We start from the raw sequence: 25639 nt of genomic DNA, 5'->3' as shown, positions 1-25639 counted from the left end.
AGTGAGGTTCTTACCGTCTCCAGGACTTTGTTTCGATAAATCATTCCGGAAGAAAAGCGCCTGGCCGTCAACCTCATATGAAAATCCGAGGATGAACTGAAACATAAAAAAACACATTGAAGACAGAACAGCAAACTCTTCATATTTTATGAACATAATACCACGGGTATGATTAAATGTCGACAGTGCGTTCTGTTGTATAATTTACGGGACAGGCTACATTTGGTGGTCACTTACCGCAGCACGTAGTGCACACGTTCAGTGAAAAGTTGAGCAGTAGGCTTTATATGTTGAAGGAATTGTTTAACTTACGTTAGGCACTTATAGGTGAATGTATCACTCTAAAAAAATAATACCAACAATCTTCGAGTCTACGTTACGACGGTACGAACGGGGCCAGAATGGCCATGCGGCGGAGAGGGGGGGGGGGGGGGGGGAGGATGTGGTGAACCATTTTCACTTATTCTCGGTCTTCATTGCTGTACTACAACAACACACTTCTAAAACCACTGTACTACACTACGAAGGTATACCGTATTTAATGTCTTAAATATGAATGAATCAGTTATGAGATACGAACCAATAATAAGAGAAGTCCTTGTAGCTTGGTGGTTGGACTATAACACCTGAAATCACAACAACAAAAATTGTATTAGTACACTTTAAGTAGAGCTCTACTAGGGAAGTGAAATATGTTCTCAATGAAAAAAAATTAATGTACAGGTATATATTCTCGTGGTATACAGAATTAATAATAGCGTAGAGAATAAGCACTTGCTCAATCTGGACAAAGTCGGAGACGAGCTAATAGTGTAGAAATATCTCTACACATCTCGGGAATGATTCAAAGAAAACTAGTGAATAAAAAACACGGTTCGTAGCGTGACGAAGAATTCCACTCACACCGTTGTTGGAAAGATGTTAGCAAATGGAAAATAATTTGTAGGCTGACTTTTTGGGGACTGACCAAATGCCTTCGAATCTAGAGTCATTGTGCGAAGAGCAGTCGTAGGAAACTCAGTGCGGCCTGTTCATTCATAAAACCCATCGCTCACAGCTCTGCAGCGTTCTCTAGTAAACAGAATGAGTGCTAACAGGTTAACTAACCAGATTTTGTAAATGAATTGAAGAATTTCTAGCTAACAGAATGCATTGCGTTAGTCTTAATCAGAGACCGTCCGAAACGAAATTATTATGTGGTTTACCTCAAGGAAATTACATAGAGGATGTTTCAAAGTCCGTACATCAAACTTATAGCGGTGATAGTTTACGTCATGGGAAACAATTTTTGTTAGAGCGAAAATATTTGCTGACACTTTCCACAGACACTAGGCGTCTTTTGTGATTGGTATGCTCCTGAGAGGCGGCAGGATGTAGGCACTCTGCAGTGCGTGTATGCAGTGTGTGTTGCCTACAACCCAGTCATCTGCTCGGCATGAAAGGGCTGAGTTCATGATTTACTTCTTTCTCCGCTTGGAGACAATCATTCATAAGGTTTTCTTGTTAAAAATCACTATAAATCTATGGGGGTAAGTAGTATGCAGATGCAGCACACATGGTTAGTAGATACAGCTAGTTTGGTGATATCCCGTCATCTGAGAATTCAGTAAGAAAACAGCTAGTGTCACCCAGAGGCTTTGTCGTACATTTCGTCTCTAACAAAAGTTGTTTTCCATTATGTGTTCTGTCGTCTCTAAAGGTTGATGCAAAGACTTCGTAACGCAACGTATAAAGGCCAATAGTATCGGTTTTTGAAAGCAGAGTTGCTAATACTCAGCTGGCTCTTTATGCACATCCTCTGCTGCATCGTTCAGGCATCGCCTCGTCGGAAATGTACCGCAGCTATCAAAATCTTAAAGTCCGCAATCGCATTGGAACGGACAACGGTGGACCCCGCCGATGATCGACATTGGCGAATATTTTCAAATCGGTACTCTAGCAAGTGCGCTCTAACAGTGCAACCGATCTCATCGCCGAAACGTGCAGGCTTTGGACGGCAGTCGGTGAAATATGTATCAGTCTGTTTTCTTCGATGGAATCGACCGACGTTTCCTATGAAATTTTTAAGTTTAGTACAAGATGAGGATGAGAAAGGTGGCATCCAGGATATGACTCGGAATTGATCTACTATTCGCGCAAACCATGTTGTCACTCGGCTCCGTGGCTGATGGGAGCAATCGTAAATGAGAAAGTCCTTTGCGGTCGCTCCCATTAACCAATGCGCCGAATGTCGACTTGATTTGGGCGAAATTGTTACTTCATTGGAAACCATCAGTTTCGGAAAATTGGAACTTTAATAATAAATAGTTTAACGTTATGTTTATATTCTGTGGCTGTCTCGCCATTTCAGCTACATGCCTGTACTTAAATGCAACACGTCATGCAGGAGTAACCTGTATCGGAAATTTTAGGTCTACATTATAACGTCAAAAAATACTGCATCCAAGTGAGAAATGTGACGTATGTCAATTTTAGTACTTGAAGTTACTGTAATGGATCTGTGGCTGTGGTAGATAGGCATTAACTGTCTGCAAATTAGTATTATTGCTTGCTGCTGTTTTTATCCCAGTAGGTTGGTGATTCTTTTATATGAGGTAGTATGCAAATGTAGCGTAAGTGTTTCCATTCTTCAGTGCTTTAGGTATTGGAAGTATTTTATTCTAAAATTTTTATTTGTGTTTCAAACATAAATACTGAATAACAGTCACTGAAGTGTAATTGAAGTATGTCTGTTTTCCTAAACTTTTTTTAAGGTTCGCAGAATGTTTGGAATCTCGCTTTTCAATGTCACAACGAATCTGTAATACAACATATCCTTCTGCATCTCACATATCTGTAAAACTTGTCTGCTTACTCCAGTAACCGAGGACAGAGTGTACAGTGCCCGCTGCATTCTTTCCGAGATACATGCACTGAGGTGACAAAAATCGTGGGATAGTAATATGCACATAACCAGAGTGCTGTAGTATCGCGTACAAGAGATATAAAAGGGCAGTGAATTGGTGGAGCTGTCTTTTGTACTTAGGTGATTCACTTGAAAACATTCACGTTTCCGACGTGATTATGGGTGCACGATGGAATTAACAGACTTCGAACGCGGAGTGGTAGTTGGAGCTAGATGCATGGAACATTCCATTTTGAAAATCGTTGGGAATTCAGTATGCTGTGATCCGCAATGCCAGGGGGATGGGAATTCAGTATCTGTGATCCGCAGTGCCAAGAGGATGACGAGAATTCTAAATTTCAGACATTACCCCTCACTACGGACAATTCAGTTGCCGACAGCCATCACTCAGCAACCGAGAGCAGCGGCGTTTGCGTAGAGTTGTCAATGGTAACATATAAGCAACACTGCGTGAAATAACCGCAGAGATCAATGAGGACTGTGGACGAACGTATCCGTTAGGACAGTGTGGCAAAATATGGTGCCGCCCGGTGTGGCTGAGCGGTTCTAGGAGCTTCAGTCTGTAACCGCGCGACCGCTACGGTCGCAGGTTCGAATCCTGCCTCGGGCATGGATATGTGTGATGTCCTTAGGTTAGTTACGTTTAAGTAGTTCTGAGTTCTAGGGGAGTGATGGCCCCAGATGTTAAGTCCCATAGTGCTCAGAGCCATTAGAACCATTTCTTTTTTTTTCTTTTTTTAGTAAATGTGGTGTCGATTGGCTGATGCACTTCATGACCAACGCATCGCCTGCAGTGCCTCTCTTGGACTCTTGACCATATCGCTTGGACCCTAGATGACTGGAAAACCGTGGCCTGGTCAGATAAATCCCGATTTCAGTTGGTAAGAGCTGATGATAGAGTTCGAGTGTGGCGCAAGCCCAGATAGCCATGGAATCAAGTTGTCAACAAGGCTCTGTGCAAGCTGCCGGTGGCTCCATAATGGTTTGGGCCATGTTTACATGTATTTGACTGGGTCCTGTGGTCCAACTGAACCGATCACTGACTGGAAATGGTCACGTTCGGCTGCTTGTAGTCCATTTGCAGCCATTGATGGCCTCCGTGTTCACAAACAACGATGCAATTTTTGTGGATGACAATATGCCATGTCACTGGGGCACAAATGTTCGCGATCAGTTTGAAGAACATTCTGGCGAATTCGAGCAAATGATTTCGCTACCCAGATCACCCAACATGAATCAAATCGAACAATTATGGAACATGACCGAGAGGTCATTTCTTGCACAAAATTCTGCACCGGTAACATTTTCGCAATCATGGTTGCTCTAGAGGCAGCAATGCTCAGTATTTCTGCATGGGGCTTCCTACGACTACGTCAAGTTTCTGCACTATTTGGGACAAAACTAGTCCTATGCCATATTAGAAGGTATCCCATGATACTTGTCACAATATATAGGATACAATAGGCTGCTAACCTCCCTGATCCCACCAAAACCAGACGGAGGATATCGCAAGCACTTGACCAAGCACTCGACCGATGTTTCGGTTAACCTCTGGCGCGACATCTGGCGACTGTTGACGGTGTCACTATGAACGCAGCCTAAGATGTGCGCCATCCGGGAAGGGTAGGAAGTGGAAAGCAGGGGCCTGCGTGACGGCCCACCCACACAGCTGCTGCCCTGGAGGGGGCGTGGCGAAACCTCAGTCCAGCCGCCAAGTGTCCGCACAAGCCAAGCCAAGCCGCGCAATCTCCTGCCCGCACAATGGGTTCCAATTAAAAGCGACGCAACTTCCTTCTTTCTCCCCGCTGTAGCTGGTGTTCTCACTGCCCGAGCAGGCAAACATTTCATTAACCTCCGCGGAATTGGCTGGAGACCGCGTGATCACGTAACGGCTCCTGGCAAAAGAAGGCAGAAAAAAATGGCGAAAGGACGGTCACGCACCCTTGCACGCCAAGGGAACGACGGGCGACTGCAACCGCCGCTGTGCCGCTGGAGTATACCACTTTTCAGGCTGAACATTAATAAAACCGACAAATTGCAGGGACGGATTCCTGACTGGAAGCAGAGCAGTAAAGGTTCTATGAACATGTGTCAGGAAATGGACGGTGTGCGTGCAACGACAGTCAATCGTCCCGGAACAGACCTGCACGTCACAACAGATGTTCAAAGCTGCCTCCCTGGGATTTCAAATGATAAGGATTGAGCTGTTGTCAAGCAGATTACGTATGATCGTACTCTGGTTTACACCATATTGGCGGATCACTTGCCCGGAGCTTCTACTAGGGTTCGTCTCAATATTCTGTAGAATTCTATCCTCCAAATCTGGTGTACGCACAGTCCGTCTGTTTGAAAGGACCCATGGTCACATAGACGGCCAAGAAGGGCCCGAAATGTTGTGTGATGTGGTTGGTAGCCGTTTCCATCTGCTTGGCCTACACAAACACCACCTCAGCTTGTTCCCGACATGAATACCGGACGATTCAGCTGCTTACAGTACACAGTGTCAATCACACCGCCTGCAACACTCAAGGAACACATGGAACGTGGTCAGAGAAACTGTCATTCGTCAGCGCCATCTGTTGTGGCAACGATACATTTCCGGACATATGTTCATAGTACCCTTCCTTCTCCACATCCAATTAGAAAACCGTCTTTGCAGTCCGTCGGTTTCAATAATGATCACCCTGTATGCAAGGTGTAATCATTCTGTTTTAATTATCACCTCGAAAAAATCGACCTGCGACCTTGAAACTTGGAGATGATGGTAGTCCTATTCGACATATCCGATCTTCAACGGGACCTATTTTTCCCGACTAATAACTAGGCAGAGGCTACGGCAGTAATCCGCATTTTGGTTGTTGAGGAAACGCTCTAACACGAAAGGCACGTCGTCAGCATTCTGGAAATGCCTGCCACAGCACCATCTCATAGCCCAAAGAAGCAGCATGGATAAATGAAACTGCGTAGAATGAGCTGGGTCGTTGTCGTGCAGCAAAAATACCGCTACGAAGTCTTTCGTGACGTATTTCTTGAGTAAAAATCTCTCGGTGTACATGCCGCGTCAAATCAGGATAAAACTCCAAGCTTTCGACCACTACCTCCATGGTCGTCGTCAGGGCTAAAACTGACTGTCGTGAACTAGCGAGGTTCCCACTTTTATATGCAAAGGACGGCTTCTGATTGGCTGGAATACGTCAGCGATATGGCGCGTAGTGAAGTGGTGCCCTCTACTTCCATAGATGTAGTTGCTATCCCGCGTTGCTTGCAGCGCCATCCCTTGAATCAGGAGGTAAAGTGCGAGAAGTTTTTCTCTGCGATGTTTCTTTATCCAGTGCACTCTTCCAAGTGTTGCTAAGTGCATTGCCGTTGTCTCTATTAAAGTTATTATCGCTAAGTCTAATTTCGACTGCTTCCCGGATCACAGAGTCCCAGTAATTCGATGTGTGGGTTATTACTCTGGTTTCTTCAAATAAAATCTTATGCTTGTTAAGCAGGCTATGTTCAGCCACTGCTGATTTTTCCAAATACCTGTATTTCAGGTGGCGTTGGTGCTCGATGCAGCGGTCGGCAACGGTTCTTATAGACTGGCCCACGTAATTCTTACCGCATTCGCAAGGAATAGTATAAATTCCCGGAGTTTTATCCTGATTTGACGCGGCATGTACACCGAGAGATTTTTACTCAAGCAAAAATACCTTTTGAAAGCTTCCCGCAATGCGTCTTCTTGACTGCCTCCACTAACCCCGTCACGATCCTTCGTCACTAAGGTCCTGTGACAGTTTGGCGGTACACCGCCTACATCTGCATCTACATCAAACTGAGCAAGCCACCTAATGGTGTGTGGCGGAGGGTAATTCTGGTACCGCTAACTGATCGTCCCTACCCTATTCCACTGACGAATGGCACCTTGGAAGAATGATTGTCGGTAAACTTCTGTATTGCTCTAATTTCTCTTTGTGATCATTACGCGAGATGTTTGGACTGTTCGGAAATATCAGTGGATAACATCGAGGACTTGTAGAGAGGACTGGCAAAGTACTATTTTGAACTGAAAACCATCTCCGTCAACATATCGTTTCCGTTCTACAACCATTTGAAAACATATTGCTAAAGCGACCACTTCTGTCAAGTAATTTAGTAGCGTCACCCATTACATCACTTGTTTTACTGTTCAAGTCCTTAATAACCAAAGAAACAAAAAGGAAACATGATACAGTAAGTTGTCTTCCAATTCGGGTGTGCGGTTCTCCTTGGAGCACCACAGTCACGCCTGCTGACGGCGAAGGTGCATCTTTCTCGAAGTCGTTGCGTATTGTGGCGAAAACGGTATGCTATGAAGTCAGACGTTGTGGACAACATTCTTGATAAAGGCGACGAGCAGCTCTTCCAGGACTTGGAGCTTCGGCATGCAGAAGGATCATTTCGGTGTGTTCCGAAAACGTGTACACATCCGCGTTTCTCTAACACTAACACACTTGAATGAGGCTCGAACCAGGTCAGAGAGGTAGGATGGACGTCAAATGACATCAGCCGATTCGACGTAAGCACCGTCCACCATGACTACCATGTTGCATACCTACTTAACAAAGTTGTTTTCAAACACGGAAGGGGTACGTTTCCTCTGTCGTACAAGTTTTTAACGGGAGTTTCCGAACATGTGGGAGGAAGTAACATGTTGTCCGACTCCTGCAGGAAAGTGCTCTCTCGAAATTCCTCCGTGACGCGCAACGCCTCTCTTATAACGTCTGTCACTGGAGTTTGTTGAGCAGCTCTGTATCACTCTAGGGACGACTTAGCGATCCAGTGACGAAACGTCCCGCTCTTCGTTGGGTTTTCTCTATGTCTTCTATCAGCCCTATCTGGCACCTTCGTCTTTCGTCGTTCAGACTGCTTTGGCAATGGAAGTGGACGCTCCACGTAACCTCTGCATCGTGAGATGCAGCACTTTTACCGTCAACTGGTCATGGAGCCACGGCCGGTTCGAAAATATTTTTCCATTCAAGCGACTTACCATTTCGCACCCCTCACAACACCCACCTCCCCACCCCCCACCCCCGCTTTGCCCTTTTCCCTTGTACGCTTTTACTCCTTTGCAGAATAATATTATTGTTCAACATTCCATCGACATCGAGGTCAGTAGAGACGGAGCTCAAGCTCGGATTAAGGAAGGGTGTAGAAAGAATGTGGCAGTCTCCTTTTAAAGGAAAACATAAATCAAAGTGGCCGGACGCGGGTTTGAACTGTCGACCTCCCGAATGCGAGTCCATTGTGCTAATCACTGATCTACCCCTTTCTTTCGGTCCACCAATTTATTGTGCTGCGCACTGATTGCAAATCTTGCACTTAGGCGCCCGCTCAGCTTCGCGCTCCAAGCGGATGCTACTAATTATGATATGTCCTGTACAGAAATCTTACAGTTGGGACGCGTATGGCGACCCTGTCAGCTTTTCACCCCAAGTGGCGGCTTGTGTCACTTGTACCTTGAAACAGGCAGTGTAGACATATGATGGACTATTGTTAGGCCAAACTTTCACGAACTCAACGCACCATGGATTTTCACCATCAGATGTACTGTCTATTTAAAACAATTTTAAAATACCGTCCATTTTTCAGTATTTGCTGTACATATTTTTTAAAAACACTAAACTTCACCTGAACAGACTATGAAGGCCCAACGGTACCGACCGGCCGCAGCGTCTTCCTCAGCCCACAGGCATCAGTGAATGCAGATATGGAGGGGCATGTGGTAAGCACACCGCTCTCCCGGCCATACTTCAGGTCACGAGACTGGAGCCGCTACTTCTCAGTCAAGTAGCTCCTCAGTTTGTCTCTCAAGGACTGAGTGCATCCCGCTTGCCAAGAGCGCTCGGCAGACCGGATGTTCACCCATCTCCAAGTGCTAGCCCAGTCCGACAGTGCTTAACTTTGGTGATCTGACGGGAACCGGTGTTACCACTGCAGCTAGACCACTGGCACATATTTTTTACAGTATGACGTTCGATCTCCCTTGATCATCTTCAGATGTATGCAGCTGGGTCATGTCTGTATCAGAACCCCACGTCAGAATACTGTATTCTGATGTGTGGCTCCGATACAGTCACGACGGGGTATGACGCAACTACATAGAACTAAAGATGATCCCTGGATATCTAACCTATTCGTAATGTAATAAATACATGCAACAGAGACTGAAAAATAAACAGTACATTAAAATTATTCTAAATCATAACGGATCTTTGGCACTTTCACGATTCAGAAAACTAATTACCGCTAGATATTCCACTTCATCAATGTGCTGTGACATTTTATTTAGGTTCCTCTTGTTGTCTACAGTTCGTTGTTTGTGTCAAAATGTTGTCTTCATACCTGGTGGTTCATACGAGCAGAGATGAATATCAGAGGGAGCCATGCCCCGGCTGTATGGTGGGTGATCAAACACTTCCCATCGAAAACGCTCCAGGGGTGTCATCATTGCTCCTGTAGTTTGCTGCCAATAATTGTCATGAAGAAGGAAATGTATGACAGGTACGTTACGTGGGGTTGCATGAAATCAGGCGAAACCTCACAGTGGGCATCCATACTTGGCGTGAGACACTGTTGTTCTAGGAATCTTTACACGCTTCTGTGTCGCTGAGAACTGAAAAGAGCTACTTGAGGCAATCGACTGGCATACTAGAAACACTGCCCAACACATCTGTGCAAAGCTTCATACGATTTTCATGTCGTTTCCATTTCACGACCATTGCACCTTACTTTCCGAGTAACCCTCGTAACTAATCACGAAACTTTCGTTTTCTGTGCGATACTGAAAACCTCGAACTTTCAAAAATTCACTTTCCAGGACAGGACAGTGGAGATGTTTTGTTTACAGTTCTCACAGGACACAGAGCAGTTCTGCGTCTGTCTAATTTTATGGTATTAATACAAAAAAACTCTCGTTGCATGAAATAAATTGTTGATGAATAATCATCGGTTTCGTTTATTGTCAATGCCACTCCTTACGCTTAGCTGATTCGTTGGATCATTCGGAGCTCGGTACACATGTTCCAGAAGGCGGCACTGTCTTGTTGTTTAGTTCAACAGTGCCCAAGTGCGACCATTGTTCAGGTTTATAATGGTCGTATTCACTCTAGTTGCAACAAAAAAACTGCTGTTTGTAAATGTTGATAAAATATGAGTTTGGTAGTTTTCCATCGAATGGCATGTAACAGCGAGTAATTCATCATTTTATTCGGGAACGGAACGCATGATAACGCACGAAAGGAGTGGACAAATCACTATTCTCATTGGTAGCCAATAGTATCCTTGGCAAGTTGTATTATACGAGGGCTTTTTTTTTTCGCGCAGATGTTGTGCAGTGTCTCTAAAACGCCCATCGATTGCACCACGTTGCACTTTTCGTTTCTGATCTCGCAGTGAGGACGTAAAGATGCCTATAACGATAACCTCCTACCAAATGTGAAGTGCGATTTGTCTTTCAGGGGCCAATATCCATGCAGCCCGCATAACGTAACTGTCACGCGTGATAGCAGAGTGTGAGAGGAGCTCGGAAGCAGGGCGTACAGAAATTGATGGTGCAAGTGGTCAGGAAAGGAAGCGAGTTTCAGCTGATAATGTTGTTCAGGAAGTTGAACAGGCTATTCGAGAAAATAGTTTTCGAAGAGCAATTCCGAACAAGCAAAGAGGAATGTTGTCATTCAAGACAATTCTTAGCCGCACACTGCCTCTGCACTGTTTTCGATGGGAATTGTTTGATTACCCACCAGAGAGCCCGTTCTTGGCTCCCTCTGATTTTCATATGTTCGCTCGCATTGAACGCTGGTTATGAGGACGGTATTTTGGGACAGACAGTGAGCTCTATACCGGCACAGAGAATTGTCAGAAAGCACAGGTTGCTGCCTTCTATGACGAGGGTATTGGAAAATTGGTACAATGCTACGCCAAATGTCGAAGCAGCAACTATGTAAAAAAGTGTCTGGAAGGAGTAGCTAAACGTTGCGAGTAAAGCATTTTTGATTTTCACTGTGTTGCCAATTCGTGACCAATCGGAATTAGAAAAAAATGCGAGACTCGTACAGGAGCTATTACTGGAGCAACAGGAATGGCAAAATTTAGCGGAGATGTATTTAACTGCAGTTAATAGTCAACCCATTGTTAGGTAATATGTTACTTAAGATTTCAATAAACAAAGTAAATGGTAGGAACTCTTCTCCTTCCAAAGAAACTTATTCACTTAAGTTGAAGAACTGGTGACTATAGTGTTCGTAATGAAAAGAGACACGTTTTCGTCTAGACAGAAGGTCAGTTCCGGACGAAAGGTGTCCTCTCTGCTAACCATCCCTTCCCTGATTCCGATCACCGGAAACAAAACTGCTTGAATTAAAAACCACCTAATGCAGGGTTCAAAATGGCTCTGAGAACTATGGGACTTAACATCTGAGGTCATCAGTCCCCTAGAACTTAGAACTACTTAAACCTAACTAACCTAAGGACATCACACACATCCATGCCCGAGGCAGGATTCGAACCTGCGACCGTAGTGGTCGCGCGGTTGCAGACTGTAGCGCCTAGAACCGCTTGGCCACTCCGGCCGGCCCTAATGCAGGGGTTTGCGTCTGGTTTGTGGTGACATCTGAAAATTGTAGTGCACTCCACACCAATTGAAACGTTTGAAAAACTGGTACAGCGAACTGCAGCTAGATGATCCGCGTGTGATTAAAAGAATTCGTAACTTACTACAAAGAAGAAAGTATCTGTCTTATCGAAATGCAAGTTACGTCGAACACCTTCTTGAATAGGTAGGAGTCTACAGTAAAAGTAAGAGTAATATGTAACATGCTGAAGCAGGGTAGTATTTCTTGTTAAGATAAACTACGGGTAAAATTTCAGCCCATTTAGCTGGGGATTTAATCGAAAATTTTTCATTTCGAATACGTTTGGGTTACCTAGGACAATACGTCATACTGGAGTCACTGATAATTCGCATCCCCACATTCACATTCATCTCGCAAACAGCTCGTTGTGGTCCTACATTTAAAAGAAAGTTCTTGTGTCTGTTATCGCATACTTTTAAGAGAGTAAGTTTTCGTCACACCCTGTAGCGTCCCTAGCGCCGCCTTCAGCTTGACACCCCAAGCAGCCGCATGTGTTGCTTAGACCTTAAAGCGGCGCTGTTTTAGCGAATCACTATTTATACAGTTTAGAGAAGAGGAATTTGCGACAAACTGTACAAAAATCCTACTAGCACCAGCATACATCTCGCTAAGGACCTCGAAGGCCAGTTAAGATAAAATCAGGGCTCCTACGGAAGCATGAAGACGGTCGTTTTCCCCTCGCTCCCTTTCCGAGTGGAACAGAAAAGAGCCACCAGCAGCGGTATAAGGCATCCACTGCCATGGGCCGTATGGTGATTTGCCGAGTATTTGTGGAGGTGGAGACGTGACTGTAGATGTAGGGCGGAATAGGGCGAAGGAGGAGAAGAAGAGGCTAGAAGGTTGGGCAGCGGTCAGAGGCGACCTCACTCCAACTTTTTCTAACAGCTATAGCATACATTTATTAGTCTATATTCCGTTGTTTTAAATTCTGGACAAAATTTATATTCCTGGTATCAAACAGTAGTTCTTTAATTAATTGTATTTTCTAAGACTGGATGAGAAAGAATCAATAGAAAGCACGAGGTATTCGACTCCAAGTCCTGACCAAGCTCAAGTATGTGGATCCCATCGCAACAGGTGGCACTAACTTTTCAATCTGTTCACTTTTTCTTTTGTATGGAATTCATGCCTCTACACTTAATATATTTTTAAAATTCTGTGCACATGCGTTGCTTTCTTTTCAGGTATTGTGATAAAGTGATACAGCGGCCGTTTACGCACTGTGTGCATGATGAACGTCATTTAGCATTTCAGTGTACCTCGTGCGAAACTCTGCAACTACTCCAACAGCCAGGATAGGCAGGTAGCATAAACAGCAGGTGTGCTACAAATGGTAGACACCGATTGCCGTCCAGCGAATTGACTAGACGTAATACACTCTTAAGACAGAAAAAAACGATGAACCACCAATAAGCTATGAAAATTGGTCACAAAGGGATATTCGTACAGGTATTGACGCCAAAAGGCAAAACTGTAAACATTGGCGGTCGATGGTGAATGTGTGAGACTACAGCGCAACTCCATCGCGCAGTTGGCAAGGATAGTAAAAGGGGGACATATAAATACAACAACATAAAGTATTTGCTAATTTCATTCTGTGTACTCAGCTCGACAGAAAGTAAGTCTCGTTGACAGACGCTTGAACAATATAAGCAGATGTCAGCATTTGAGAGAGAACGTGTAGCTGTTCTCGAAGAAGCCGGTTGGAGTAATCGGCGAATCGCTCGACACCTGAATAGGAGAGATGTCATTATTTGCCGATGTTGGCAGCAAGAATGGTGAACCAAGGCCGAATACAGCCACAAGAAAGAAGCGGTCGACCTAGAGAGACGACAGAACACGAGAATCAAGCAATCGTCAGGGAGACACTCAGAGCCTCGGATTCATCATTGTCATCGTTCCGAGGTGCAGCTGGTGCTTCAGTGACCACAAGGACCATTAAAAGGCGGCTGAGAGAAAGAGGATCGACTCACGTGGTCCCTCGCTCCGACTACCATTGACTTCTGTACACTAGAAATCCCATTTGCAGTAGTATCGGGCGCATTCTGCCTTTAATCTCATTGATTGGGGCAGAATAGTTTTCAGTAATGTGTCTCGCATCGAATCGGGCCTCGATGACCAGTGACGACGTGCCTGGAAACGCCCCCGGATAGTGGTTGACTACAACCGGACTGTCACATGCCATACGGCTGGACCCCTTTGGTTGCCATCCGTGGTACACTTACAGCACAGCAGTACGTCGACGATACTCTATGCTCCGTCAAGCCATCGCAGACTTACATTTGAGCAAGATAATGCGCGCCCGGACAGGACGAGAGCTTCTGCTGCATGTTTTCGTGCTTTCCAAATCCTACCCAGAAAGGTCACCAGATCTCTCCCCAGTTGAGAACTTTTCGAGCATTATTGACAGGGTCGTCCAACCAGCTCGCGAGTTTGACAATCTAATGTATCAGTTGCACAGAATTTGGCTCCATATCCCTCAAGAGGACAGCCAATAATTCTAGCAATCAATTCCAAACCGAATAACTGATTGTGAAAGGGCTAGAGGTGGACAACGCTTTATTTACTTGCTCAGTTTGCGAAGCTCTTCCTCTTGAATAAATCATTCAATTTCTCTGAAATTGCAATCATTTGTTTGTTTCTACATTTATGTCACATCTGCCGATTTCAATCCTATTCTGATAGCCTATAAAATGATTATATCAGGACGTAATATTTGATTGCACCGATGGGATGACCTGCGAGAAATCGGGCTATGTACGTGAGAGATACGTACTGTTCCAGTGTGAGCAAAGGTTTGTAGTTCTCTCCATCAGTCCTCAGAAATTACTGTTCTTTTTCAGGATGTATGGATATTTTCCATTGAAATAGCTTATATTAAAGTTATTTACTTGTTGTGAGGCTACAGAGAGTTGTTTGCGCAATGTTTTTGTGAGACCAAGTGGCAGCAAACATGTGGCACTCGCGAAGGAAATGTTTAACACCATATTGTTGACGGCTTTACTGTAGACAAAGGGAAACGTTGGGTACATCAAAGACAGTGAAAGAAATAGACCGTGTTCTTTCAAAGGAATGAAAGTGTCATTCACCCTAATCCATTTAGAGAAACCACTGGAAACCTAAATCTGCATGGCGCAACGGAAGTCGAACACCGCTTCTACCGAATGCATGTACAACGTTCAGACACGTTACGATGCCAGTGGCGTGACGTTATGTTAGAAGATCGTCAGTACTGAATAGCACTGGCAGAGATACAATGACTTTATAGTGACTTTTATTAATTTTAGGTCTTCCAGATTTTGCAGCACCACTGTGTTGTCGGGGATCTCAATCATATGGTTTACCTTTCATGTAGGATATTAAGTAGGGGAATTATGTCGAAAACACACATTCTGTACTTATAAAATACCTCTACTAGATTACCTGGCGTTAACTTGGTTGCAAACTAAATAACAAGGGAACTGTTCTAAAAGAAGTCTCTTATTTTCTAATAGATCCGTAGAAACAATGTTTTGCTGTTCATTCGTTATTGACTGTAACTCTTATCCTGATAATATATGACAGTAAAATTGCATTGTGAGGCACTGAAAGCGAGCAATGTCCCAGAACAGGATTGTGCTAATAGCATTGTCAAATAAAGTAAACAGCTGCCTGTTTTTCATCACTACACTGACTGTCTGCTAATTTGCTTAAATGAAAGTTAGCTAGCTTAATGATCTACATTCTAACGATATTCGCCTCAGGCTGAAACATTCCATAATTTTTCTTGTATTTGTTCCCACGGCAACTACCCCCTTTAGGGTGTACAATATCACATCTTAAGAATAACGATGAAGTAGCTAGTAACTTAAATAATCCATAATTTTTGTGGGTCTGTTCCGCAAATACTGAAACCAAAAGCAAAGACGGATACTAATGCTAGATTGTGAAGTTTTGTGTCCATCGACGAAGTCTTGGAGACGGAGCACAATCCCGTATTGCGAAACCACGGAGAAGCAAGTCGTAAGTCGGCCGTGGCTTGCCGAAGGAACCGAAATGTCGATGACCAGACATTCTTTTCACAGTATCACGTAAGATCTTCTTGTTCTGTTGATCAGTGGAGCGACCGAGGGAGGTGGTGCTATGGTAAGTAAGTAGACTCGTATTCGGGAGGACGGTGGTTCAAATCCACGTCCGGCCATCCAGATTTAGGTTTCCCGTGATTCCCTTACGAGTAAATAGCTCGTCGGAAATGCCGGGATGGTACCTTCGAAAGAACCATCCTTAACAAAAATAATATGAGCTTGTGCTCCGCGTCTAATAACCTCGTTTTTGACGAGACGTTTAACTCCAATCTTCCTTCCTTGCTTCCGCGCCGAGTACGTGGTCGCTAGCTACACACTCCTATGTGCGGAAGACTATCGGTCCTGAGAAGCGCGCGAGTCTTCTCCCGGGACGTTCCACCGCTATTTTAAAAGTGGGGTCATTACATTGTTCGCTGTATTCTTGTAGAGAAACGTTCAGATATTACGTCCATGTTAAAAAAATTATTGTTATCCAAAGTCGGCTAGTCTTATTTCTGTGAAGTTAGAAAATATCTCAGTTCCCGATTATATCAGATTCGTATTACGAAACTCAAGTGCAGCGACTGCGAAAAGGAAGTCGTTGCATATTTTGACCAGAATGTAGGACTGATTTTGGTGAATAGTTTGTTCAAATGTTCAAATGTATGTGAATTCCTTAGGGATCAAACTGCTGAGGTCATCGCTCCCTATACTTAAACACTAGTTAAACTAACTTATGCTAAGAACAACACACACACCCATGCCCGAGGGAATCCGTGACATGGTGCCTCAAAACGCGCAGCCACTCCACGCGGCTGTGAAAAGTTTAATCACATGTTTCCCTAAACCGAAGGATTTTACTACTGAGAATGTTCAGAAAACTTTACGTACCTACAGACTGTGCCGATCTGAGGCCAATATTTGAGTTCACTGAATGCAACATATGAGGAGGAAGTTAATTACTCTCGTCATAGGAGATATTTCTCGTATTCAAAAATATGAACTTGCAACTACCGTTCAAAAATAAATGAAATTATTGACTAAAAAAATTACTGAGCTTCCGTAACTACGAAGATAACTGTTATATGCGGTTTACCATCCCCGCGATCAGATTAATAACTGAATAAAAAAGTGACACCTGAGTGCACAGTCTTCTGGTGTATGTATGATGTGGGTCTGCTCGACGTCTTGGAGCTTAAGGCAACTTGTGATGAACCCTACAAGGCGACACATATCAGTCTGAAAGCCCGAATTCCCAGAGTCATGTCGGAGAAGAAGACAAACTTTCGTATCAGGATCATAATCCCAGGCTTCAGAACAGTTTTTCAACTGTGGAACTCAGTGTCAAATTTGGATGGGCTGGCCTACCTCGTACACTGTACAGTCTTAATTAACGACTTCAGACCTGGGATGGAGTGCAAAGTCAGTATTTTCAGATACTGTCGTCAAAGCTGTAACGTGGTTACTAACCTAAACTAATTCAGGAGTGCAGCATGCAGGCTCTTGTTCATCGTTGGCAAAAGTTCACAATGAATAGTGGTGTTTATGTGGAAAAACGACAGATGCAACTGAAATCTTAACTGTGTTATTTTGTTGCCTGCTTATGTTGTCTCCGCAGAAATTGATAAGTGTCATTAGTGTGGGAATGACCAACGTAAGTATATAGTGGCAGAAGATTCAGTTACTCTGTTGAACTGTACACTGAGAATGAACTACTGCGAATGCTTCAAAATATGTTTAGGCTCAACTGTATGACACATCGCTGGAGTGGCCAGCAGGCCCGAACGAAAGCGACGCGCCGCTGGCTCCTGCGGTCACCGTGCCAGAGAAAGTCCACAGCCCCCCCCCCTCCCTGCGTCACCCCACCCCTCCAACCACCGCTACGAGCTACTCCATCACTCTCGCGCCATCGCCTTAACTCGGCAGACGCGCCGCATTGCGTAACGCTACTGGAAGAAAGTGCGTTACCCGTCCAGGGACGGGTACGAGCACTTTCCAGTCGACCACACTGCTCTTCACCTGTAATTACACGTAAATTACTTTCTCCTCCGGGCTACTGCAAGCAGTGGCCTACATGTCTCGCAGATGTCAACCGTTTTCTTTTCTTAGCATAGGGCGACCACGAAGAGTCCTTATTCCTATGCAGACATATTTCAGTCTGTATGTGGATATTAATTACAATACAAATATAGCGTGGTTTCAAGTTGTATAGCGTTGACAACACCTTACACACTTCAGTAGAGTATTTAAGTACGTGTTATATCGTGTTGCTAGGATCATGGATATGAACCACAAAATCACTGAACAGAAGTACCCTGAGTTTCTGACGATACTTACAGATGGATTCACTTTCGAATCAAACACAACTGACATGTGAACAGTAATTCTTGACAGTTGTCGTGAATGAACCTTAGGAAGTTCATCAAAGTGGCTAAAAATTTGTTCGAGGATCAAGAATGGAAACAGGATTTTCTGTGCCCAAGCTAGAGTCCTGGTGATGGCACAAATTTTCCGATTAGGCGTGAAATAGAAACACTGTGAAAATCCGATAGAACTTTGCACAGATGAGTTGGGCAGTGTCTTTAGTGTGCCTGTCGATGTTTTCAGTTCAGAGCGTGAAGTGATCACGTAGAAATGCCTAAAACAACAGTGTCTCCCGCCAAGTATGTAGGTCTGGTGAGAGATTTCGCCTGAAGCTATGCAACCCACATAACATAAATGTCATGCATTTCTTTCTTCAAGACAAGTTTCAGCCGCACTCTGCAGGGGCAATTAAAACGCTCCTGCAGAGTTTTCGACGGGAAATGTTTCATCACCTGCAGTACAGCCCTCCGTTGTTCATCTCTGCTCACTTGAACCGCTGGCTACGAAGACAACATTTTGGCACAAACAACGAAAGACAGACCAGCGTAGAGAATTAGCGGAAGGCACAGGCGGATGCTTTCTGTGACGAGGGTACTGTAAAGTTTGTACAACGCCACAACAAATGTCTAAGTCGGAGAGGCGACTATTTAGAGAGGTAGCTGGAAGGTGTGGTTAACTGCTGCGAAGAAAAAGTTTTTGATTTTCACTGTGGTTTTCATTTCGCGACCGATCGAACCTTACTTTCCGAATAGCCCTCTTATATCAGTATGGTCCGTCTGTAACTGGAGAGATTCATAGCAGCCTTATTAACGTTTACACAAACTGTTCAAAGGAAAAATGCTACAAATCAAGGCATCAGGCAGCGATATAGTTACTCATCGCCACTCTTTAACATCTATAATGAGGATTATGTGAACTATAAAGACAAAGCAAAAATCTGAAAATAGCCACTACTAAAACTTAAGTTGTGGCTCACAACTTCCAGTCCGATGAATATTGTTACTGAACGCAAGGAACTGTAACACTTCTCCAGTTTTAGATACTTAAAGCGCGATATCAACCTGAATAACGATTATGATGTACAGAATAAAACAAAAATAAATCAACTAATAGGGGCAAGGAACAAGACGAGGAAAGGTAAGAAATCAAAATTTCACAAAACAATGATTTTGCCTGTCTTGTTTAATAGTAGTGAAACATGAACTGAAAGAAGCAGTATACAATCGGCAGAAATAAGATTTCTAAGATATTATATTGAAATGAGACTGTACGACAAGAATGAGGAATAATTAACTTACAGGACAAAATGGAGGAATATAGGGAGAAATGGAGGCAACATCTCACACATATTCAACACGGCTCTGGACGAAACGTCAGGATAAATCAGTTTTATGGACATGACCGCACAGGCCGAAAAACTGAAAACAAGTAAGTCATCCAGTGGTGAAATCCTTTATTGTTTGAGTGTTATCGGTGTCCTCCACTATGTTACATAGAACTACATTGAAGAGCCAAAGAAACTGGTACACCTGCCGAATATCCTGTAGGGCCCCCACGAGCGCGTCGAAGTGCCGCAACACGACTTGGCATGTACTCGACTAATGTCTGAAGTATTGCTGCAGGGAACTGACGCAATGAATCCTCCAGGGCTGTCCATTCGACGGTGTGGAGATCTCTTCTGAACAGCACGTTGCAAGGCATCCCAGATATGCTCAATAATGTTCATGTCTGGGGATTCTGGTGGCCAGCGGAAGCGTTTAAACTCAGAAGAGTGATCCTGGAGCACTCTGTAGCAATTCTGGACGTTTGGAGTGTCGCATTGTCCTGCTGGAATTGCCGAAGTCCGTCGGATTATACAACGGACATGAATGGATGGAGGTAATCAGACAGGAGCCTTACGTACGTGTCACCTTTCAGAGTCGTATCTAGATGTATGAGGGGTTCCATATCACTCCAATTGCACACGACCCCACACTATTGCAGGGCCTCCACCAGCTTGAACAGTCCCCTGTGGACATGCAGAGTCCATGGATTCATGAGGTTGTCTCCATACCCACTCACGTCCATCCGCTCGATACAGTTTGAAACGAGACTCGGCCAACCAGACAACAACAGTCCAATGTCGGTGGTGACGGACCTAGGAGAGGCGGAAAGCTTTGTGTCGTGCAGTCATCAAAGTGTACACGACTGGGCTCCGAAAGCCCATATCGGTGATGGTTCGTCGAACGGTTCGCACGCTGACACTTGTTGATGGCCCAGATTGATATCCGCAGCAGTTTGCGGAGGGGTTGCATTTGTGTCACGTTTAGTGATTCTTTTTAATTGTCGTTGGTCCCATTTTAGCAGAATCTTTTTCTGGCCGCAGCGATGTAGAAGATTTGATGTTTTGCCGGATTTCTGATATTCACTGTACACGCGTGAAATGGTCGTACGGGAAAATCCCCACTTCATCGCTACCTCGGAGACGCTGTGTCTCATCGCTCGTTCGCCGACTATAACACCATGTTCAAACTCACTTAAGTCTTGATAACCTGCTATTGTAGCATCAGTGACCGATCTAAGGACTGTGCCAGACACTTGCCTTGTTGACCGCAGCGCCCCATTCTGCCTGTTTCCTTATCTCTGTATTTGAATACTCATGCCTATACCAGTTTCCTTGGCGCTTCAGCGTATGGATGTCGAGCTGTAGCACTGTAAGCACTTTTTCTAGCGTCTTCGTCTCAAGGACGCAGGACGCTGACGCCAGCTCGCGGCGCCGTTAGAGCCGCTGCCCTGCTGGCGCGTCTGTGGTCTGATGACGCGGTGCCCCTCCCTCGCCTGCTCCTGTTTGCGGTTGCGGCCGGAAAGGGCAGCGCCCTCTCGACACCGCGCCTGCGTGCTTCACCTGTCGCCTGCGGCCGCATTAATTACTCTCTCTGACTCGGCTCGGAGCCGCACGGCGAATTACCGCAGCCGCAGCCGGTGCACTCCCGCTCAATGAACGGTGCGTGGAGCGGTGAAATCTGGCGCGTGACGGCGAGCAAATATCAGCGAAGGCTACTGTTCCCTTCTAAGGAAGTGTGAAAGGTCATTGCGGCATCGAGCGGTACAATTACGGAGAGCAGTGCATCAACTCGACACTGTAAAGGCTCAGCCAGTGCACCTGTGATGTCAAACACGTTAGCTTATACGAGGGTAATCCCAAAAGTAAGGTCTCCTATTTTTTTATAAGTACAGAACTCTGTTTGGGTGGCAGTTGGTCACACTGTTATAAAGAGTACTTCACGCGCTGTGTGTAAACATGCGCACGCCGCTATCAGGCGCCCAGTCTTGGCTTCGCAGCCGTTGAGAATGGAGCTCCCGTTGGATGTTACCGCCAAGTGCGAATTCAGTTTTTGAACGCAAAGGGCATTGCGCCGATTGAAATCCATCGTAAACTGACGGAAGTGTATGGTGAGTCGTGCATGGATGTCAAACATGTTCGTAAGTGGTGCAGAGACTTTGCAGCTGGTCGGACCGAAATTCACGACGAACAAAGGAGCGGGAGACCGTCAATTTCTGAGGAGACAGTGTTGAAGGTTGAGCAAAGCGTGCGTGAAGATCGGTGGATCACCCTGGATGATCCCTGCACGTTGGTTCCTGAGGTTTCCAGAAGCACCGCTCACAGAATTTTAACGGAAACGTAGAATTACCGGAAGGTGTGCGCAAGATGGGTGCCACGCGTGCTGACTGAGGACCACATGTGGCAATGAGTTGATGCTTCCCGCGCATTTCTTCACCGCCTTGCAGCCGAACAGGACAACTTTCTGGACTGAATTGTCACGGGTGACGAAACCTGGGCGTATCACTTTACACCTGAGACCAAGCAATAGTCACGCCAGTGGCGGCATCCTTCTTCGCCAAAGCCACGGAAAAACAGTCTGCCGGTAAAGTTATGACAACCGTTTTTTGGGATTGGAAAGGGGTATTCTTGGTCGACTTAATGCCCACTGGGATCACAATTAACTCTGACAGATACTGTGAGACTCTGAAAAAACGGGCAGTTCAGAACCGGAGAAGAATGTTGAGCAAGGGCGTATACATTCTCCATAACCTCGCTCGCCCACACATCGTTCGGCAAACCATTGCTCAGTGGAACATAGTCATCCACCCACCCTATAGTCCTGACTTGGCGCCCAGTGACTATCACCTGTTCCCTAAGGCAAAAGAACATTTTGCGGGAAAGCAATTCAGCTCCGACGACGAGGTTAAAGAAGAGGTTCATAACTTTCTGAACAGCATGGCGGCGAGTTGGTATGACATGGGCATACAAAAATTGCCAGTGTCTACAAAAATGCATCGACAGAAATGGTGATTATGTCGAAAAATAGCTAGATGTTCAAGCTGTAAACTGATGTAAACCATTGTAGAAATAAACAGGTCTATGTACTTATGAAAAAATAGGAGACCTTACTTTTGGGATTACCCTCGTATTACGTACAAGGACAAGCCTTTATTCACAGTGAAGGCTCTTTATTTTCGCTTCTCCCGGCTACAGGGATCCAGTGCAGGTTGACAGCAAAACAGGCTGCCAGAAACGTAAAAGAAGCTTCCAAAATAGAAGTTTTATTGCCCACATCGTAATTCATACACATCCCGATTACTAATTTTAGCAAAGTTATATTGCCATCATCAGATCTGTGTTACCAATAAGTTTCAAGGTTTCAACAATTACAATACATTCCCGAGCCACGCGATAGGAGATTATAACAGATTTCTTGAATTATACTCCCAATTGTTAAACCCTTGTAAAACATTTGTAACTCTTGCAGATCTGAAGATAACAATATAACTTTGCTGAAACTTATAATCTTATAAAACTGAAATCAAAAAAATCTTATTCTATACCACTTTTTTGTAGGACTCTACCGTTCACAGTTTGCTTGACGACTGCCTTCCGAAGTAAGCTTAATTGTATGCTCTTCTGAAGACGGCAAATTAATTTGCCGAAACTAGTCAAGAAGTTAACCTAATACAATATGTGCAGCTGACGACAGATTATTTCTATTCGTAATCAGGATACGTATCAAATGCGATCAGGGCAATAAATGTTTACTCTGGAAGCTTTATTACACTGATACAGAGATCGCTCTCTTTCTGACCAAGTCAGGTGATTACAGGCTATCAGCAGTCGAAGCTATTTTTGGGATTGTCGACGTTTCTGTCCACATGTAGTTTGTACATAGTAAAACACTGTCTCAGAGCACAGAGTATTGTAATGACAGTCATTTAAATTTGGAAACATGTCCCAAGTACGATGCGTTGCCTACTTTATTCTGGTCACAATGATATCCGGGAAAAAAATACTTCAAGCACAGGAAGCTTTGGGCAACCATGATTGCTTAGTAATTGCGTACGAATCGTGGCGAATACACTCTGATTAAAACAACTGGCTGAAATACACGCAGCATCCTTAATTTTGTGGTGTGTGTGGGGGGGGGGGGGGGCAGAGGGAGGAAGAAAGAAAGTCACTTCAGACAAATTCCTGTCACATTATCTTCACTGACAACTCTTTTTATGTGAGTGACGGTATTTGCTTCATGACTGTCAGTATGTTCGTCATTGTCTTCCCAAAGTGGGTTGTCCTCTCTGTCAAATAGGGTGATGGACATGCAGCTCCTCCTGGACAATTTGACGGTTGGTAATACTGTGCACCATGAAGAGGGAGTCCGCTCACACATAAGGCTGCTGACTGATGTCTTTTTAATTTTGCCAGCTGGAATGAGTATTGAACCATATATAGATTGACTCTTACACAGAAGTTTACAGCAACCAGCCACTTCTGTTGCTGTAATCTTCTGTGTAAGAGTCAACCTATATTTTTTACACAGCCACGGGCTCAAAATGTCAGTTTCTGACAAAATACAGAGTGCTGAAACGTTCTAAAATTCAGTTACGTAGTGTTTTCGGAGACGATCTCTAAACTTCTCGTTTACGACCTACCTTCAGCTTACTCGCCCGGTTAGCCTTGAGTGTTAACGCAACCGTTACCGGGACGGGCAGGTATGCTGGCCTCAGATCGAATCCACCAGGCGTATTAATGACGAGCGGTCGGTATGCCAGCGAGACTGGATGCGGTTTTTAGGCGGTTCCCACATCTCACTAGATGACTATTGTGCTGGTTCCCGTGCCGATACAAACTACCCAACTATTTAGAACACTTCCTCACACTTGCACACTGAATTTACTCTACACGCAGACAGATTGGTCACACTGCTTCTGTCCTAGGAGGTGAGCAGAAGACAGCTGAACTTCGCTACCTGGTCTCCGTAAATAGTTACTCAGTATCAGCACCTGTAGTTCAAAAGTCACACCACCAGATATAAGAGTAAGCCAGTCTGCAATTCAGCAACGAAGGAACAAAGACTAGAGTTGAAGCTTCTGTGACGCGAAAATGTTCTGGCTTTTGTGGTGGTGACTCAGAAAGGCCACTTCCTAATTTTGCATAACAAACTTTGGAGGAAGAAGAAGTGCGGCCAGCATTTGCGCCAACCTGGTACTTGTCATCTGACTTTCGATGTGTTGTCTATAGCATTGCCATGTCAGCTGTTAGCTACGCATCGATTAATAAGGTTCCCACAGCAAGGAGCGGTTTGCCGACATGGGCAGAACTTGATTTGCCCACAGCGGCTGGCGACAGTTAAAAGTGTAGACAAAGTTGACCACTGTTTTGCATTTCATTGCAATAGAATTCGAGGCGATGGTACTAGATCGTGTGCGAGAACGTCCTGTTTCAATCAATAACGCGTCAATTTTCTGGCGAAATGCAACTTGATTGGGATCCGTAGCTCACGCCAACACAGCGAAAACAGTGGTCAAAGGTTACAAAGTTTATTGACGACGGAAACGTCTGCTTCGACGATTATAACAAAATCGTAATTACAGCGTCTCACAGGTATGAAGACTTGAGAAAATGGTGATTCCAGAGTCCGACAAGTAACACCATTAGGAGCCTCATAAACAAATGTACGGAAAATATTCCAAGTCCGATTAAGCTGTCCTGAATAACACCAGCACATGGGCAGAAAAGTCTGTCCTGGATAGAATGTGCAAAGGAACAACGATGAAGGCTAAATATAGTGGTGCCGGTCCCTACGGTGGGATTCGAGAGCGTCCTAACACTATAGGGTCAGCAGCGTGGAAGCCTCTGCTAGCGCTGGTATGGCCATCTGATGTCCGTCCGTTACTGCGACAGAGCGAAAATGTTGGCCCTGGGCACTATGGGACTTAATATCTGAGGTCATCAGTCCCCTAGAACTGAGAACTACTTAAACCTAACTAACCTAAGGACATCACACACATCCATGCCCGAGGCCAGATTCGAACCTAAGACCGTAGTAGTCACGTGGTTCCGGACTGAAGCACCTAGAAGCGCTTGGCCACCGCGGCCGGCTCGACAGGGTGAGTCGGTGATGCTGAGGCGTGCAGGGGCCGTGTAGGCTGCACGCGTACCCATGGTGCCCGAAGCATTTCCGGTCGCTTTTAAGAAGATCCCCGGTATAGCAGGAAGTATACAGCAATTTCAACCCTTTCAAAAAGTTCGTGATCAGGCAATGGAACAAAATTACTTTGTATCCATGTTTTATTTCCGTCACTGAATTATCCAGGGTAGTACTGCAGTGGCGAACATTCTACACTGGTGTTGTTCATGGATG

The 25639-nt window shown here is 44.8% G+C and overlaps 1 protein-coding gene across 1 annotated transcript in view; it reads right to left on the bottom strand.

Annotated features, from left to right (window-relative positions):
• LOC126195075 (uncharacterized) overlaps nt 1-25639 on the bottom strand; it is a 173543-nt gene that overhangs the window by 70396 nt on the left and 77508 nt on the right. The window contains exons 2-3 of the mRNA XM_049933532.1: nt 581-626; nt 15-96 (exon numbers count right to left, since the gene is read on the bottom strand). Coding sequence (XP_049789489.1) covers nt 15-96; nt 581-626 — 128 coding nt within the window. The remainder of the gene's footprint in view (nt 1-14; nt 97-580; nt 627-25639) is intronic.

This window comes from Schistocerca nitens, chromosome 7, assembly GCF_023898315.1.
Source record: "Schistocerca nitens isolate TAMUIC-IGC-003100 chromosome 7, iqSchNite1.1, whole genome shotgun sequence".
NCBI lineage: Eukaryota > Metazoa > Arthropoda > Insecta > Orthoptera > Acrididae > Schistocerca > Schistocerca nitens.
This window is presented reverse-complemented; position numbering and strand designations above follow the sequence as displayed.